This window comes from Bos grunniens, chromosome 21 (genome assembly GCF_055505025.1).
Source record: "Bos grunniens cultivar Pamir isolate PY7600 chromosome 21, Bosgru_T2T1.0, whole genome shotgun sequence".
Classification (NCBI taxonomy): Eukaryota; Metazoa; Chordata; class Mammalia; order Artiodactyla; family Bovidae; genus Bos; species Bos grunniens.
In genome coordinates this window covers 15,697,317-15,716,400 of record NC_141185.1, presented here as the reverse complement: position 1 = coordinate 15,716,400, position 19,084 = coordinate 15,697,317, and the positions used below count along the sequence as shown (strand labels likewise).

Here is a 19,084-nt window from a genome sequence, read left to right as displayed (position 1 = left end):
GTGATCGACTTCCTAGGCAGGGCTCAGATCCAGATTCTAGACAGTAAAGGTCTAAAGAATAGAAGCACTGAGAATTGAAAGAATAGGTCTGAAAGGTACTCTCAAGGCAGCCTTGACTAAACTGATGACATACTTAGATTTGGAACATAAAGGAGTCAAAGTTAATATAAGTTTCTCACTCTAGAGACGTGGATGGTGATACCATTAACTGAAACGGAGAATACTCCGAGGAAAAGCAGTTGGTGGGGAAGAGATTAAATATAATGCTTTCGGACCGCTGTGAGAGAAGTTGACTCTGAAGGCAGAGTTCTGAATTCACTCATTCATTCATTTATTTGCCACTGCCAGGTTTGTGGGATATAAGTTCCCTCAGCAGGAATTGAACCAGGCCTTCAGCAGTGAAAGTGCAGAGCCCTAACCACTGGACTGCCAGGGAATTCCTGGGAGAATTCTGAATTTAAATTGCAGTTTTAATTTACTAAGTCTATGACCAAGAGGATAAGAGGAAAGGGAAGATAGAGAAAAGGGAAAAAATACCCAGCTGGCATGAACAAAAAGGACATTTTTAAATTGATGCTTATTGTTTAATCATTAAGTTGCGTCCAACTCTTTCGCAACCCCCTGGACTGCAGCGCAAAAGGCTCCTCTGTCCATGGGATTTTCCAGGCAAGAATACTGGAGAGCGTTATCATTTCCTTCTCCAGAGTCCAAATATCATCGTGAGATTTATGAGTTTAAGGCTGAATTTCTGTCCATTTTTAGGTAGAGGGGTGAGTTTTAGGCAGTTGTTTGCCCAAAAAAGAATAACAGCATTTTCTTTGGCGGGGTGGGGCGCTGTCTGTGTTTAAGATCTGAGGTATGAAAAGCCCTAAGGACCCGCTTTTTGTTTGGGAAGTCCAAGTAGAGGGAACGCCGCATAGGAACAGCGGCCGGGCCCTCAAAGCAGCGGGGCGGGGCCTGCCCGGTCCACCTCTCGCGGAGGGCGAGACCTGCGTCCTGCGCAGCCACGTGACTCCCTCGCCTCCGGGGGCTCTGACGCATGCGCGCCGTGCTCTCGAGGAGGAGGCTGTGGTGCTGGTGGCGACTGCTGTGTTTGTGGGGACGGAGAGTGTTAAAGTGCCATCTTCGACTCAGCTGGCCCAGACTGTGGCTCATGGAATTCAGTGGCATCCATCGTCAGGTCAGCTGGGGAGGACGCCTTGGAATTAGCCGAGGGTGGGGGGTAGGGGGTGGGGGGGCGTTCTGATACGCTGGTCTGGAAGGGGCCTGCCTCGTTTCAGGCCGCGCTGGGGCTGCGGCCTCCCTCTCCCGCCCTGTTTTGAGGCCTGACTTGGCCTCGCGGCCCAGCTGTCCATCCCTTCTCATTCCCACCTGTTGGGTGGAGCAGTGCGAGGTTTCTTTTCTTAGACCATTCGTTTCTCTCCCGGCGCCTTAGGACGGGCGGGGAATTGTGGGCCTCAACTTGGATTTAGGAAGCGCTTTGGGGATAAGTCTAAAGCCCATGCTTTCGCGAGAGCTGGGAACCAGTGTGGTTGGAACGACTGGAAGTGGAAGGGACCCAGAGGTTTGGGAGAATGTGATATAAATTGGGTAAAACTTTTAGGCGCCTTGTAGGGCGCATTTCGCGTTCTGACTGAAGACACACTCTAGGACTCTTGAGTCACAGCACCCCAAAGATCAGTTAAAGCTTTTGGCAGGCTAGGATGGAAGCAGAAAAACCAGTGTTTATCTTTTGTAGCCAGAGACCAACACTGCTGTTTTTCTCGTTCTAAAAATCACATCTTCAGTTAGTATTATGTACTATATTTATGCCAACTAAAATATTACTTTTAAGTTTAACATTCCTGTTCAGAAATACTTAACAGTTTTTTACGGTTGTAAAGGTTGAAGCCTGAAAAAGCATTGGAACTTAAGTATTTTGGGTTCTGAGAGCTAGTAAATGGATGGAAAAACAAGCGAATACTGTCAGGTGTATTCTTCCCCTCCCCCCACTCTAAAGTTGCAGAAGTTGGAACTTTTCCACTGTTTGGCCGCTGGTGGGGATAATGTTAATGAAAGGAGTTCTGCTAAAGAAGACAAGTTCTCAAGATTGTGAACTCTGGAATAATTAGGGGTTACCAAAGATGGCTAATTAGTAGGTAGTATGAGATATTTGAAGTGAGAATTGAAAAGCGGAGTTTTTTTAGTGTCATGATATTTGGAAGTGATTTTACTTGCTTACCTATAATTGAATACGAAAAAGAATCTTATAAATCAAATGATAGAAAGTATGTGTGGCTTTTTTTCAAGGGAAAGATTAGTAGATGTATAAAATAGATCAACAATAAGGTTCTTACTATATAGCACAGGAAACTATGTATCAATCTTGGGTAATAATGTAAATAAAAGAAGAGAGAGAAGAGACCCTTCTGTGGTGTGCCAGCAAATAATACCACATAAAGTACAGGATTTTAAAAAATTTCTTGAAAAACAGCCAGAGGGGGAAGAAAATAATTCCAACCAAATGATAATTTTTTTCCCCAAAAATATGAAGATGGTGCAAACATTTATGTAAATGAATAAAGTCCAGTTTCTGGAATGTAGCAAGTGCTTAATATATGGAAACTTTAAAAAGGTCAATCTGTATAAACATTCTGCTCAGCCTCTGAAAACAGTTGCCAAAGCCAGTGATGATGATAGTCCGTTTTTTTCCAAACATTTTGAGTCTTTAGATTAGCTTATCTGTGGATGAGGCACAGAATGACTTAAGGATTGCAAAGGTAGTTGATTTGTAGTACTCAAACTCCTGACTTTCAGTCCTTAGTGATGACTTCAGACTTTTATATGTTCTATTTATGAAAAGAATAATAAATGATATGATTTTGGTACCTCTGTCAGTATAAATGCTTATAAAGAGATTAAGATAATAGATCAGATTTCTCATTTTTAATTGAGTATTTCTCATTTTTAATTTTATTAAAAATTAATTTAAGTCATCCTCCAAAAGAGCTTTTAAATGTTAAGATGGTATATTAAATTCTTAGATAAATGTATCTCATAACTGAACTAAAACTTAAAATGTATGATGTAGAACTCTACTTTTTCATGTACTGCTTATTCAGATTTAATATATCATTTTTCTCTTACACTTGTAGACTTTATGCATCTCATTACAGTTTTATATAAGAGAGTGCAAAGTAGTAAAAAGGCATGAGTTGAGAACAGGAGGAAATTTTTGTTACTCTGAGAGAATATCATGAGCACAGGCTCAGGCATGAGCGTGTGTTGTCCTCTGTAAATGACAATAAGGAATACTGTTGGATTAATACCTTTGGAAAGTTAAGTTGGGATCAGATAGATCACCCAGTCTTTCAACATTTATTGTGCTATTGTATACTAGACACTTTCAGATTCTAGGGACATAGTAGTGAATGAAACCAGGGGCGCTGTTCTCAGTGAATTTACTATTCCAATAATAATTAATTTATGTGTAGCAGTGTTTTTCCATTTTTTTGACTGCAGCCCATAATAGGACGGAGAAGGCGATGGCACCCCACTCCAGTCCTCTTGCCTGGAAAATCCCATGGACGGAGGAGCCTGGTAGGCTGCAGTCCATGGGGTCGTGAAGAGTCGGACACAACTGAGAGACTTCCCTTTCACTTTTCACTTTCATTCACTGGAGAAGGAAATGGCAACCCACTCCAGTGTTCTTGCCTGGAGAATCCCAGGGACGGGGGAGCCTGGTGGGCTGTCGTCTATGGGGTCACACAGAGTTGGACACGACTGAAGTGACTTAGCCACTAGCCATAATAGGATGTACATGTAACATTGCAGTTCAATAATCTAGTAGTCAGATTCTGTGTGTATTTCAACAGTGTGCCCTTAATGTGTGCAATGCACTCTGATTTTTTTTTTTTTCTTTAAAAAAAAATAAGCTGGTGCAAGGCATTCTGAAGTTTGAAAAACATTATTCAAAAGGGAAGATAATTATATTGTAACATAACAGTGTAAATGAAGAGGATAGTTAATCTTTATAGCAAGGTATGTGTGATTATTTGTGCATGAGGCTTAGAAAGGTTAAGAAACATGCTCAAAGTTCCCTAATGAGTAACTAGGCCAGATCTTTAATTCAGTTCTATCAGGCTTTAACCCAAATGTTTTATTATACACCTTCCCAATTGTTATGAGACTTTGTTTGTGGCTCAGACGGTAAAGCATCTGCCTACAGTGCGGGAGATCTAAGCTAGGTTTAGGACTCTGGGTGGGGAGGGTAAGGACTGTGATGCTTTTTTACTTATTAAACAGTGGATTAGGTGTGTATCATACCTCCATGTGTACTGTATCTCCATGTATCGGTAGACCTGAGCCTTACTGTGAAGGAATTATAATCTAGAAAGAAAAAGACATTGAATGAGTATCACAAATGTGATTGTGTGCCGTGGAAGAATGCTGTGGAAGCATCATTGGGGGAAATAAACTTATTTGGAGGGTCTGGGAATACGTTTCAGTCAGGGATGTTTAAATTTGCCCAGATTAGTTAGTGGGCTTCAGTTGAGTTGAAGGCTTTGAGTGGGGTAGAGAGTTGGGGCAGCATTCCAGACAGACGAAAAAACTACATACACTCAGGTCCTGAAGCTGAAATGAGCTGAACTGGAACACCCAACAAAACTAGATGGATGTGATATGTTAGAAAAAGGGCAAGAAGAGACAGCCTTTCAAGGAGAAAGTCATCATTACTGTTGGATACAGTGAAGAGTAGATCAGAAAGATGAATCAGAACATGTCCAGTTGGATTTAATAAACAAAGCGATTGTGACTTTGGGAGAATTTCAGAGTAGTGATAATCCAAATTTAAGGGTAAATGGAGGATATAGAAAATCACTGTGGACAGTGACTTCAGCCATGAAATTAAAAGACACTTGCTCCTTGGAGGAAAGCAGTGACAAACCTAGACAGCGTATTATAAAGCAGACATCACCTTGCCAACAGTGGTCCGTACAGTCAAAGCTATGGTTTTTCAGTAGTCATGTACAGATGTGAGAGTTGGACCATAAAAAGGCTGAGAGATGAAGAGTTGATGCTTTCAAATTGTGGTGCTGGAGAAGCCTCTTGAGAGTCCCTTGGACTGCAAGGAGATCAAACCTAAGGAAATCCTAAAGCAAATCAGCCCTGAATATTCATTGAAAGGACTGATGGTAAAGCTGAAGCTCTAGTACTTCGGCCACCTGATGCAAAGAGCCGATTCACTGGAAAAGACTCCAATGCTAGGAAAGATTGAAGGCAAAAGGAGAAAGGGGGCGGCAAAGGCAGGATGCTTAGATAGCATCACCGACACAGTGGACATGTATTTGAGCAAACTCCGGGAGATAGTGGAGGACAAAGGAGCCTGGTGTGCTGCAGTCCATGAGGTCGGAAAGAGTTGAACACAACTTAGTAACTGAACAACAAGGAGGGTGTAGTGTAGAGATAAGCTTAGACAGCTTCAATGTCTTTCTGTTGTACTTGAAACAAAATCTAAATCCTCAACATAGCTTATGATTGTCCTTTGTTTGTTCTATAAGTTTAAGCTAAGTTACGTATATTATAAAATTTTATATAAAAGAGAGGTATTTTTACATATTTGAAGGGTAATGGAAGTAATCTAATATACTAAGAGAAACTGATAAGGAGACCGTGAAGATAATTTAAGAAGCAACATGTTTGAGAAGATAGGTGGGAGAAGTGATCCAAGTCATTAGTTCAGAGTTTGACCATTGATAGCAGCAGAGATACTTCATCCATTGTGACCAAGGGAAGGAGGAAGACAAATAATTGTTATGTATTTCAATTTTTATAGTATGCTTAGGGGAACACATACTTTGAGAGCAAAAGGGAAGGAAGATTATAAAAGAGGTGAGGGAAACACAGGAAAACACGGGCAGAATACTTTTTGACATGAAGCGGTCCAGGGATTGAACCCGTGTCTCCGGGAATTTTTTTTTTCCCCAATTATTTATTTGTTTGGCTGTGTTAGGTGTTAATTGCAGCACATGAGATCTTCATTGCAGTGCACAGACTCTCTAGTTTTGGTGCTCAGGCTTTGTAGTTGTGGCACACAGGCTCCAGAGCTTACGGGTTCAGCTTAGTTGCTCCGGCATGTGGGAATCTTAGTTCCCTGACCAGGGATAGAACCTGTGTCCCCTGCATTGCAAGGCGGATTCTTGACCCTGGACCAACAAGGAAGTCACAGCAGGTGGATGTTTAACCTCTGGACCACTGGGGAAGTTTGACATTGCTTTTTTTTTCCTCCCCCCTCAACATTGCTTTTTGAAAATAGACCTTTAGGGACTTCCCTGCAGTCCAGTGGTTATGCTCCCAGTGTAGGGGGCATGGGTTCGATGCTTGGTCAGGGAACTAAAATCCTGGAACCTGCAAAAAATGATAAAATAGGTGTTTACATGAGGTTTACTTTGATATACTTAGTAAAGACAAATTTTAGAAGAATTCAAGTCAAATTGAGGGATGTTTAAGCAAATCCTTTCATACTGTCTCTTACTGATATGTTTTTCTGTGAACATGGCAAGCAAAGCAGTTATCTCAGAACATGCTCTTTCTGCTGCCTGTAATTTTCTTCCTCTAGATAGTTGCATGATTGGCTTTCCTGCTACCTCATCCTCTCTTTTATTTTTAGCACTTGATACCACATATATATAAGAAATTTACTTAGGGAAGAAAGCCTCCATCTCCCCACTGTAATGTCTGCTCCTTGAGAACAGGGATTTTGTTTTGTTCACAGCTAAATTGTCCTTCTCCATCTAGTATAGCCAGCAAAGAACTGGATGTTCATTATTTGAAGAGGGTAAAACCAGAGAAGTTAGCATAGCTGGTGGGAGGTGGGGCAGGGGTGAAGGGTCTTAGTGAAAATGGGAACTTGAAAGAAAGTCTGTGTTGAATGGTGCGATCACAAGCCTGGTTTGTTGTCTTTGCTCCCAGAATGCTTGTTGCCTTACTCAAGTTGAAACATTCTTCTTTGGCAAAACATAACCCAAGGGAACCAGTGTAGAACACTGACATTTAATGGGTTCTACCCTCAAAGAATGCCATCCTAAGAATTCCCAGTGGAGGACTCTGAGCTTTCACTGCTAAGGGTGCAGCTTCGATTCCTGGTTGGGGTAATAAGGTCCTCTGAGCTGTGCAGCATGGCAGCCCACCCGCCCCTGGCCCAAAAAAAAAGAAAAGAAAAAAAAGAATTCCATCCTGCACTGAAGCCCACCCATTGTCAACTTTGTCTGGTTTGTTTTCTACTGCCTCATACTTATTCTTGAACAAAAGTTTGAAGATGACTATACTTGAGAGATCAAAACAAGTAGTCAAAGACACTCAGAAGAGACAGTGCTGAGAACAAGAGAATTTAAAGTATATTCTAGAAATAGCAGGAGATACTGCACCCGTGAAAAAGGAATATTGATTATTCAGAGAATAAAGAAAGTTATATTAAAAACTCAGTAACAGGGTTATCACAGAGTAGAATAAGTGAAAGGAATAGAAGAAAAATGTGGGATAAGATACGTAGAGGATCAATCCAGGAAGTCCAGCACCTGAGCAGTGTGGATCCAACAGAGAAAACCAAGAGTAGAAAATTATCAAATAAATAATAGATATAGAATGTAAGAACTTAATGATGTAAACAGATTAAAATAGGCCTTCCAAATGAATGCGTTGCAGAATCTTTGGAAAAGACTCATCTTAAGGCACATCGTTAAGCAATTTCAGAACATCTGGGATAAACAGAGAAACTAAAAGCTTCCATGGAGATAAAAACAGGTCACATGAAGAGGATAAGAAATAAAAATGTCAGATTTTCTCAATAGGGACATCGGATGGTAGGAAACAGTGAATAAGTTGCTTTAAAACTTTTAAGAAAAAAATATTTTCATTCTAGAATTTTATACTCATTTAATTATGAGGATTTTATTTATTTATTTTTTGGAAAAAATAATTAATTTTGTAATTAAAAAATTACATCCCAGTACCATCTCTCATGAAGATTTTAGAATTGGAAAGTCTTACCTTTTTTCACCCCACATACCTTTTTTCAGAATTACAGAAATGATTCTCTACAAGAGGGAGTAAATCAAGGAAGAAATAGATTTTGTTATAAATGAGATTCACTCCAGGGGATAAGTGAAAGGAATTCTTTATATCAAAATGAAGAGACAATCCTAGATAAGACGAGCAAATTTAAATTGTTGCAGAAGGTTAGATGGTTTCAGAAAGGATGGCACCAGAAGGGGAAATGGGATTGATAAGTATGAGTGACAGTTTTAAAGGACCTTTATAAGGTCTCTTCAAGGATGTGGAGTCAGTTTTCAAAGGCAGTGAAGCATATGAAAATGATAGATTTAAAGAGGTAGAAGCAAGGAAATGTGATTGTAGTATACAAAGTAGCTTGAAGAAAATGTTTGCATAGGCATACTAATGTAAACCTGAATATTGATTGAACCCCAGCCAAATAGAACTACATTGGAAGCACATGAGAGGAAGATTGTGCATGTGTATTTGGTATAATAATTAAACCTATATTTTATCTAATAGATGGCAAAAAATATCTAAAATTGAAAAGTCAGGAAATAAAATATTTTCAGATGAATACTGTGTTGATTACCACCAGTTTTTTGACGTCAAAGTCAGTAGGTTTTTTTCCACCTCCTAAAGTCTCTGCACAACAAATTCTAGATGCACTGTAAAGTTCATTTTTATTTTCCTTGTTAATTTTAAAGTTGTTTAGCCACTAAGTCATGTCTGACTCTCGCAACCCCACGGACTGCAGCCCACCAGGCTTCTCTGTCCATGGGATTTTCCAGGCAAGAATACTGGAGTGGGTTGCCATTTCCTTCTCCAGGGGATCTTCCCAACCCAGGGATTGAACCCCGGTCTCCTGCATTGCAGGTGGGTTCTTTACCACTGAGCCACCTAGGAGACAATTTTAAAGTATAACATCTTAAGTTTGGATAATACTTTCCAGGAACTTGTTTTAAGTGATCTCTTCATTTATGTGAGTTTATAGTTTTAGGACTTTGACATGCGTTTATCTCATCTGATGTTCTCAACGGCCCTGTGAAGCAGATAGTATAAGTATTACTTGTCTCCTTTCGAAGTGAGGAAAGTAAGACTGACTAGAATCTCATCCTTTGAAGGGAGAGAAGTAGGACTCACCCTCCTGTACCCTCTTGTAATATTTACTGTGCTAGTAATGAAAGAACTGAAAGTTCTGATCCCTAGTCTCTGGGATTTCCTCTTTTCTAATTGAATTATAGTTTAGCTATCTTCTTCCATCAAAAAATTTTTTGCTGTAGTAAAAACACATAAGATAAAATCGACCTTCTTAACCTTTTTTTTTTTTTTAAGCTGCACAGCAAAGCAGACTTGTGGGATCTTGGTTCCCGTGACTGGAGAGTGAACGTGCACCCCGTGGTGGAAGTTCGAACTCTTAACCACAAATCACCTGAGGAAGCCTTAACCATTTATAAGTGTACAGTTAGTAGTGTTGTGTATTTTCACATGGTTGTTTTAACAGATTTCCAGAACTTTTTCATTTTATACCCATGAAATTATACCCATTAAAACAACAACCCCCCTTTTCTCCATCTCTAGTCCCTCATAACCACCATCAGCTTTCTGTTTCTATGAATTTGACAACTCTAAATACCTCATATAAGTAGACTCATGTAGCATTTGTCTTTTTGTGACAGGCTTTTTTCGCTTAGCATAATTTCCTCAGGGTTCATCCATGTAGTGTATGACAGGATTTCCTTCATTTTAAAGACGAATGATACTCCGTTGTATGTGTATATCACACTGTATTTATTTCTTCATCTGTGTTGGACATTTGGGTTGCTTACTCCTTTGACTGTTTTGGATATGTGGCTGTGAACGTGGCTATACAGATAGCTCTTTGAAACCTGGCTTTCAGTTAGTTTGACCATATACTCAGAGGTGGGATTTTGGATTTTATGGTAGTTCTATTTTTAATTTTTTGAGGAAACCCCATTTTGTCTTCTGTATCAGTTGCACCATCTTATAATCCCACCATAAGTGCACAGAGGTTCCAATTTCACCTCATTCTTGCCAAAACTTGCTTCCTGTTTTATTTATTTTTTGATAGTAGCCATCCTAATGGGTGTGAGGTGATATTGTGAATTCCATTTGCATTTCTATGTTAATAAGTGATACTGAGCATCTTTTCATGTGTTTCTTGGCCATTTGTGTATCTTCTTTGGAGAAATGTCTGTTTAAATCATTGTTTTCATTTTTAATTGAGTTTTTGTTCATTTATAGAAGCTCTTTATTATATGTATTAACTACTAATCAGATATAAGATTTACAGATGTTTCCTCCTATTCGGCCATTTGCCATGTAGCTCCATTTGTCTATTTTTGCTTTTGTTGCCTGTGCTTTTGGTATCATAGCCAAGAAAGCATTGCCAAGTCCACTTTCATGAAACTTTCCCCCTATGTTTTCTTCTATGAGTTCTGTCCATTTGGGGTTAATTTTTATATATGCTGTAAGTTAAGGGTTTAGCTTCTTTTTTTTTTTTTGCATGTGACGATCCAGCTTTCCCAGCACCATTTGTTTAAGAGACCGTCTTTTCCCCATTGAGTAATCTTGTAACTCTTGTCCAACATTATTTCTGGGCTTTATGTTTTTATTCTATTGGTCTGTTTATCTTTATGCTAGTACCACACTGTTGTCTTCTTCCTTTTGATAATTATTTTTTTACAACTTTGCCGTTTTATGTCACAAGTTCAAAGTTAATGGTTGTTGTTAAGAATATACTAGTACTAGTTCAGTTCAGTTCAGTTGCTCAGTCGTGTCCGACTCTTTGTGACCCCATGAACCACAGCACGCCAGGCCTCCCTGTCCATCACCAACTCCCGGAGTCCACCCAAACCCATGTTCATCAAGTCGGTGATGCCATCCAGCCGTCTCATCCTGTGTTGTCCCCTTCTCCTCCTGCCCCCAATCCCTCCCAGTTAGTAATTGCCATATTATGAAGTATATGTTAGAATAACTTATTTAAAAATAACTTTAGTGTGTTTTTCTTTTGGTCCTGTGATTTTCGAAGTAATCAGAAAAATGATCTCCCTGAGGACAAGGCTGATGTTCTTAACTCGTTTTATAACACTGTAATTGCAGGGTGTGGAGTAGTTGATAGTCTGTGATGATGCAGGGGTGTGGTAAATTTGCTGATTCCAGAAAAAACTTAAGTCCCACTTAAGTATGCAGTTAGAATAGGGCAGGTAGTAAATGACTCAGAATGTATCAATGAACAATCTTTTTTTGTTTTGGCAGTATGCTTTGAAATAAAAAAACACAAAATAATGACTAATTTATGTCTGGAAAATTAATCTTCAGTAGTGTCTTTTCTTTAATGTAGGGGACAAAAGAGACCAAAATAAGTTGAAAAGCTTCTGTGCCTTTTCCTAGGATCAAAAATGGTAAACCTGGAAAAGTTTATGACAATAGTCAGTAATGCAGTAGAAGGAAACTCTTTTTTCTAGATTTGATTGTTTATTATTTTTTTCAAATTCCTCTTGTTCTGCCCTGCTTACTTTCATTTCACTTTCCCAATGCAGGCCCTCTTCATTCTGATCAATCTTATCTCCTTGTCTTGGAACCAATCCTAATTTCCATCTTCTTATCTGTTAATAAGAAAGGTTGTTCTGTCAAGTCATGTGGTCTATTTCTTATTTTGAAATAATTTATAATTCTTTTTCTACCCACTCCAGTACTCTTGCCTGGAAAATTCCATGGACTGAGAGGCTCCTCAGAACCTGGTAGGCTACAGTCCATGGGGTTGCAAAGAGTTGGACACGACTGAGCGACTTCACTTTTCAAAGTGAAGACTAAATTCTGTTTTGTAAAGTTTTGCTAGATGCCTATGGTTTTCAATAGATTTCTCTAAATTTTGACTTGTTTCATTTGAAATTTTATATAATTGCTTTGCATGTTTTTGATCTCTTTTCAACTAGTTCATAAGCCTTAGAATGAAAACTATCTGTGTATTCTCTACAAGGAATGTAGTATATTGCTGGATATGCCATCGAGTAGTGGGAACTTGTTGTCCGCACCCAACCTCTCCCAACCTCCCTTTGTCTTCACCCCTTCTCTACCTCCTTTTAAAAAATATTCCCCAGAGTTACCTGGCTATAACTAATTCTTTCAGTGGCATTCAGCCTCAGATTCACTTGATCTAACATTTTAAATTTATCCTTTTTTTGGGAAAAATTTTGCTTCATACTGCATTTTGAAATAAATTTTAAGTTTATCCTTTTATTGGGAAAAATTTTGCTTCATACTGCATTTTGAAATGTAGTATAATACTACTACATTTTAAAATCTGGAGTTCAAATCTCCATGACAGTCTAAAAGATGCCCTCCATACATACACAAAAAATATATGAATAATATGGACTGAGGATGTGAAGTAGCATTGAAGAAAAAAAAGAAAATAGAAATTCAACCTCCTTGTAGTTAAAGAAATGCAGATCAAAATGAGGTACTACTTTCTGTTTTTCATTTTTAATCAGATGAAAAAAATTAAGTTTCTTGATACCTAGTGCTAACGAGGGGAGATGGAAAAATGAACATTCTCATGCATTGTTTGTGGGTTAGTTAGGAGTGTACTTTTCTGCAAGTAATAGAAAAACCCATCTATTGATAATAGTGTAAACAAATAGGGACTTACTTTCTCTTGCAGTATAAAGTTGGCATGTTAGCAGTTTGATGATGTCAGGGCTGGCATTTCTTCATTTTTCTGGCCAGTCCTTTTGACTTTGTTAATATAGGTTGTTTCAGATATGTTCACATTCAAGGTAAGAATAAAGTGGTAGAGCCTACACTATTTGCTGATTGTCTTTTTTATCAAAAAAGCAACATCTTTATAAGAGCTCTGCAGCAGATGCCTTTTTCAGTCTCATGCTGCTGCTGCTGCTCAGTCGCTTCAATCATGTCCAACTCTGTGTGACCCCGTAGACGGCAGCCCACCAGGCTCCCCCGTCCTTGGGATTCTCCAGGCAAGAACACTGGAGTGGGTTGCCATTTCCTTCTCCAGTGCATGAAAGTGAAAAGTGAAAGTGAAGTCGCTCAGTCGTGTCCGACTCTTAGCGACCCCATGGACTGCAGCCTACCAGGCTCCTCCATCCATGGGATTTTCCAGGCAAGAGTACTGGAGTGGGTTGCCATTGCCTTTTCCGAATCCTTACATGGGGTTAGGTATATTGCCACTCTGAACAAAAACAAGCATCAGCCCAAAATATTAGTTGGGCTAATATTAACACCAACTAATATTTTTAGTATATTTTATTTGGTATATATTCTTACAGATCTGTGTAGCATCTATATAATAATATGTAGTAGGTATCACAGGTGCACATATTTCTTTTACTGTTTGATTGTACAGATACGGCATTTATTAAAGCAATGTACTTAATACATTGTCTCTTCACTATAATACAGTGTTCCAGGGAATGCTTTTAATCATATGCTTTTTGTCTGATTATTTATCTAACATAAAATATGCACAAATCCCATTTGGTATATTTTCCATGAATGTCCTCCAGATACATCTTTTTAATTGTTGCCAATTTGATATCTCATTGTTTTAATTCACATCTTTATTAGTAAAACTACAATCCTTTCATATGTTTATTGGTCACTTGGATTTCTTTCTTTGAATTACTACCTTTAAAGCCTTAATCCTCTTTTAAATTGTACTGTGTTAACTACTTATGTATTCGAAATGTAGTTTAGGAGTAAATCAATTTTATGGTCTGTTCAGTTTTGAGAATAATCCATAATTTTAAAAAAAGACATGCCCTATAATTTAATGAATCAGTTTCCATTTAAACTGTTAGTGGAAGAGATGAAGTGAATTATGAAAAAATAATAATTCTTTATTATTTTATGGCTTTAACTGTAAGATGACTTAATTTTAAAGATTTTACAAAGTAATTATCCAGGTGGTAAAACTTTCATAAGTACAGTTTTTTGTGCTTTTTTTCATTGTTCTGTTGGCTGCCTGGCTTATGGGACCTAAGTTCCCCAACCAGGGATCAAACCCAGGGCCCCAGCAGTGAGAGCACCGAGTCCTGAATCACCAGGGGATTCTCTCATAAATATGTTTTTAATAATGTGTATTCAGTTTAAAAGTCACTCTCTAACTTTTTAAAATAATACATGTCTTCTATAATAAAATCTTCTAGAATTAAAAATTTCAACAATATTAACCTTCTCTTTTCTAAAAATCTGCCTTAAGCTATGTTATGCGTTTCCCTCTGGAACATTTATGTCCATTACCACAGTTTGTTTTATTAGTTTTACCTTTAGCCTCCAGGACAGATATTAAAAATATTGCTGTTTGCCAGGATTGGTATCAGGATAGAATTCAGACATTAAATTTTAGATTCTTAGCTAGCTGAGAAGCATTGAATTCAATGCTTCTTTAGGGAGCTAGCACAATATTCAGTTGTTTAATAGATGAAAGAGCTATTTTTGCTCAGTCAACAATAAAATGGCAGAATTTTGGAAAATTTATATGTTATAGAATTTAACTTATAATGTAACAACTACTAAACCTGAGTATCAGACTTACAGGAGAGCTCAAGAATCAAGTTAATATATTCTTTTAATAGCTAACAGGCTTTTAAAAGATGGCTTTGATAATGCCAAATAAACATTTGGAAGTTGTTTCTCTTTGTTTCCACAGATCATTAACTGAAGGTGAAATAAACAGCTATGCAAAACTCTCACATGGATGAGTACAGAAATTCCAGTAATGGCAGCATAGGCAGCAGTTCAGAGGCAGCGGTAGAGCAGTCTGCTGATTTTAGTACGGAGATTATGAACGTTACAGAAATGGAGCAGTCACCCGATGGATCTCCTAATGTGAACACAACTACAGAAGAAAATGAAATAGCAAGTACTGTGGACCTTCCAGTGACAGAAACAGAAGCAAACTTCCCTCCAGAATATGAAAAGTTTTGGAAAACTGTAGAAAGTAATCCTCAGGATTTTACAGGCTGGGTATATTTGCTTCAGTATGTAGAACAGGAGGTTAGTAATTATTTCAATGGGATTAGATTAAACAATATCAGACTAAGCCTTATTGTTTTGTAATTGAAGTTGCCTCTTTTATGATTTTCAGATTAAGTTGAATAAATAATATATATATTTTAGCTTCAAAAAATAGCTTTCTTGGCATTTGTACGTTATAGAGAGTATTATAATCAAATTCTAATGTTTGTAAAGACTGGTGTGTGTATGTATATGTGTATAAAATTGCTAAAATAAAAAAAAATATTACCCTGCTGTTTGACAGAACTAGTTCCTTCTGTTTCAAAGCTGTTGAGTGAATAGTTTTTAAGCCTGCCGTTTATTTTATTTGAGATGATACAGGCATACCTCATTTTATTGAGCTTTACTTTATTGAACTTCATAGATACTACATTTTTCACAAATTGAAGGTTTGTGGCAATCCTGTATTGAGAAGGTCTGTTGGTGCTGTTTTTCCAACAGTGTTTGCTCCCTTCCTGTTTAGTTCACATGTTTGATATTTTTTGCCATATTTCAGACTTTTTATTATTTGTTATAGTCACCTGTGATCAGTGGTATTTCATATTACTGTTTTATAATTGTTTTGGCAATTTGTAGCAATAAAGTATTTTAAAATTAAAGTATATACGTTGCTTTTTTTAGACATAATGCTATTGCGTACTTAGACTGCAATAGAATATAAACAGAATTTTTGTGTGCACTTGGAAACAAAAAAAATTGTATGACCTGCTTTACTGTGATACACATTTTATAGCAGTGGTCTGAAATCAGACCCGCAATTCTTCTGAGGTATGCCTGTATATTAGAAGGAATAATAAATGCTTTTGTGACAGAAATTTTCAAGATGTTTAAACACTTTGTTTTATTTTCATCAGAATCACTTGATGGCTGCCAGGAAAGCATTTGACAAATTTTTCATACACTATCCGTATTGCTATGGTTATTGGAAAAAGTATGCAGACCTTGAAAAGCGACATGACAACATTAAACAATCAGATGAGGTGCGTACATTACTGAATAAAATTATCTCCATTAGGTACTGTAAGCCAAATAATAACAAAGCAAAGACTTTTTTTTTTTTTGGCTGGCAGTACCTACGATTTATGGTCAAACAATTTTATAGGGTATTTTATTTGCATTTGTCACTCTTGTGGCATTTGTAGCTAATATTTTCTCTCTTTGTTGGCAGGTGCGTTAAACCTCTACAGTTTGTCAAGCTTTGCAGTGCAAGCCTCTGTATTACACTGCAGCTTAACAAGTAGGGCAGGGCTTTTCTCTCACTTACATTTATTTCTCATTTTCCAAACAATATAGTTGGTTTGCTAGTCACATTTGCTACGTCTTATTGCATTTTTGGTCAGACGCTGTCATTGATGCTCTAATGGGTCTGTGCCCTATGGTCTGTAACCCAAAGCCTGCCCACACAGCCCGGTCAGAATGCAGGGACTGCTGCGCTTTGAAGATCAAGACTCTGCACGTGGGGATCAGAACATTGCCATGTTCTATCCAACCTCCACCCAAATGGTAATGGTAGATTATTTAAACAAAATTCCAGTAATTAGTATTTCTAAGGTTCACCGGATAACACAGTGTTGCCTCTCTGTTAAGACATAATTAAATATTTGAAGTACAGTTTGTTGTTTTCTTCTTAGGTGTATCGCCGGGGGCTTCAGGCAATACCTCTGAGTGTTGACCTTTGGATACACTATATAAACTTCTTAAAAGAAACACTGGACCCTGGTGATCCTGAGACAAACAGTACTGTAAGAGGGTATGTGAAACTAAGTATTTAAAGATATAAATAAGTCAGGTATTCTGATATTGATAATAGAACTACTATCGATGCTAAACTGAAAGTATAACTTTTATATGCTTTTTCACTGTAAAAAAGTACCCTAGTAAACTTATGCATGATTATTAAAAAATGTACATAATAAAGTTCCTCCACCATTCCATACGCTGTTTTCTTATGTCTTCAATCCGTCTCCCCTCATGGTAAATGACTTGGTGTTTATTCTTTCAGATACATATAGATATACATGTATCTGTGTGTATATCTATTATACATATTTGTCTTTGTTTTTTTTAATTAACAATGTTCTAGACTTTCTCCCTACCATTTTTTAACCTTATAGTATCAAGGTACTGTATTTTATGTAACCAAATCTTTATAGGAAATAGTGCTGTAGTGAATATCTCTCATAAGTCAGTATTTATGTAGAGCACTATAGAAATGGAACTTGTATCAAAGGAAATACACAGCTACATTTATCAAATGTTCCTTTAAAAGTGGTACCAGTTTTAAACTCTCATAGTGTATGAAGGTAGTCATTTTCCCAGTCATGGCATATTTTTTTTTTAAACCTTCTGTAGTGTTTCATTATCTCAATTCACCTATCTTTAGGTTTCTTGATTTACATATCTTGGTTTACCGTCTTTTCTTTTCAGATGCTGTCTATATAAGCCATTTTCACATTGCCTAGTTATATGATTATTTTACTTCTGAATTATCCTTTGAATTATAGGAATTTAAAATGTATTTTTGGTTTTTATTTTTATCAAAGTATGTGCATATAGTTTAGACAGTTAATGTTAAACTACTTGTAACAAAAAGTGGTCCTTCCACCTCTCTTCAGATATTTTAGCTGTTTCTTCTATTATTTTCCAACATGTTGATAGCAATAGCACTCTACTGCTTTCTGCTTCTCTTTCACTAGCTGTAGACATTATCATTCTGTTACGGTATATGACAATTTTTAGTTCATTTATACCCTGTCTTCCCATTCCTCATCTTTCCTATATGGACAGGTTTCGTAGCTTTTTGTTTTTCCTATGATTACCCCTTTTCTTACCTCTGCCTCTTTTTCCGTTTGCCTGGCTTTCTTGGAACACTTAAAATTTTCTACCCCTTCCAACAGCTACTTTCAGTAGTCAATACTACTCACTTTCCACAATTACAATTACTATCTATGTAAGTTATTTTTTTGAAAGTAAAAAAAATACATGTATCGTGTTATTCTACTTAATCTGAAAATTAGAGAATTATGTTCTGAGATCTGTAAATTCTACCCTGACCCCTTGGAGATACCGTCCTGGGACCCCCTCTTCTGTAATCTGCACTGGTGGTCCTATTCTGATTCTTTTGTATAGCAGCTGTTTACAGGTTTCCTTATTATCATCATCCTAGGAGATGTCTTTACCTTCTAAGTTCTGTTTATTAGTTTATTAATTAGATTCTATTCTTTCTTGGTTCTTGCATACCTTTAGAGGAGTGAATTCCATAGCTTCCTGATAAAGGATGCTTGAAATGAAAAAAAATTTTTTGAACCTGTATATCTGAAACACCCAATTGATGAATCCCATGGGGTATAGAATTTTGAGTTGAAAGTAATACTTCCTTAGGGCCTTAAAGCATTTTTCCATTGGGTATTTTTATCGTGTAGAGGTGTTTGATTTTTTTCTTAACGTGGTTCAATTTTCAGTGTTTTATTAGTTTCTGAGTTCGGTGCCTGTCTTGACAAGGGTATTTAAATCTTGGGTTTTCTACTAATTCTTTTTGTAGACTTTTTTTTTTTCTGTCCCTCATTTATCTGATACTTAGTTTGTACCTTTTGTGAGACAGATTAACCTTCGTTTGTGTCTTCTGTGAATCAGAGATTAACGTTTTTTTTTTTCTCCCATTTGTTGAACAGTCTGTCTTGTCTTCATTGGCTAATTATTTTGTGTATGAATTTAAAATACCAATAACTTTTTTATCATATTCTAAATTCTCAAAAATATATGGGTTTATTTTCTTGAGAACTGTTTTATTAATCCATTTTGATGATACTGAGCCAGTGTCATGCCTTTAATTTCTATAGCTTCCTTGTTTCCTTTGAGACCTTTCAGGAAAATGCCTGCTTCTTTATCCTTTTAGAAAAATATTTTGTATTTTTATGTGTTAGATGAATGTTAGAATTTGTTTTCTCTGTTCCACCTAATTCTTAGTGCTTTGGGATTCTGTTTAGTTTTA

The 19,084-nt window shown here is 37.2% G+C and overlaps 1 protein-coding gene across 5 annotated transcripts in view; it reads left to right on the top strand.

Annotated features, from left to right (window-relative positions):
- The first annotated feature begins 1,048 nt into the window (after positions 1–1,048).
- The window catches only part of PRPF39 (pre-mRNA processing factor 39), a 34,916-nt gene continuing 16,880 nt past the window's right edge, over positions 1,049–19,084 (top strand). For 2 of the 5 annotated variants that reach the window (XR_015149489.1, XM_086363363.1), the window contains exons 1-4: positions 1,049–1,180; positions 14,726–15,072; positions 15,948–16,073; positions 16,725–16,843. Coding sequence is in view for 4 of the 5 variants with exons in the window: in XM_086363363.1 (XP_086219489.1) it covers positions 14,755–15,072; positions 15,948–16,073; positions 16,725–16,843 (563 nt within the window). In the remaining variant the exon portion in view is untranslated. Of the gene's footprint in view, positions 1,181–14,725; positions 15,073–15,947; positions 16,331–16,433; positions 16,597–16,724; positions 16,844–19,084 lie in introns of all 5 variants that reach the window. The other 3 variants (XM_086363364.1, XM_086363365.1, XM_086363366.1) reach the window with 3 other exon arrangements.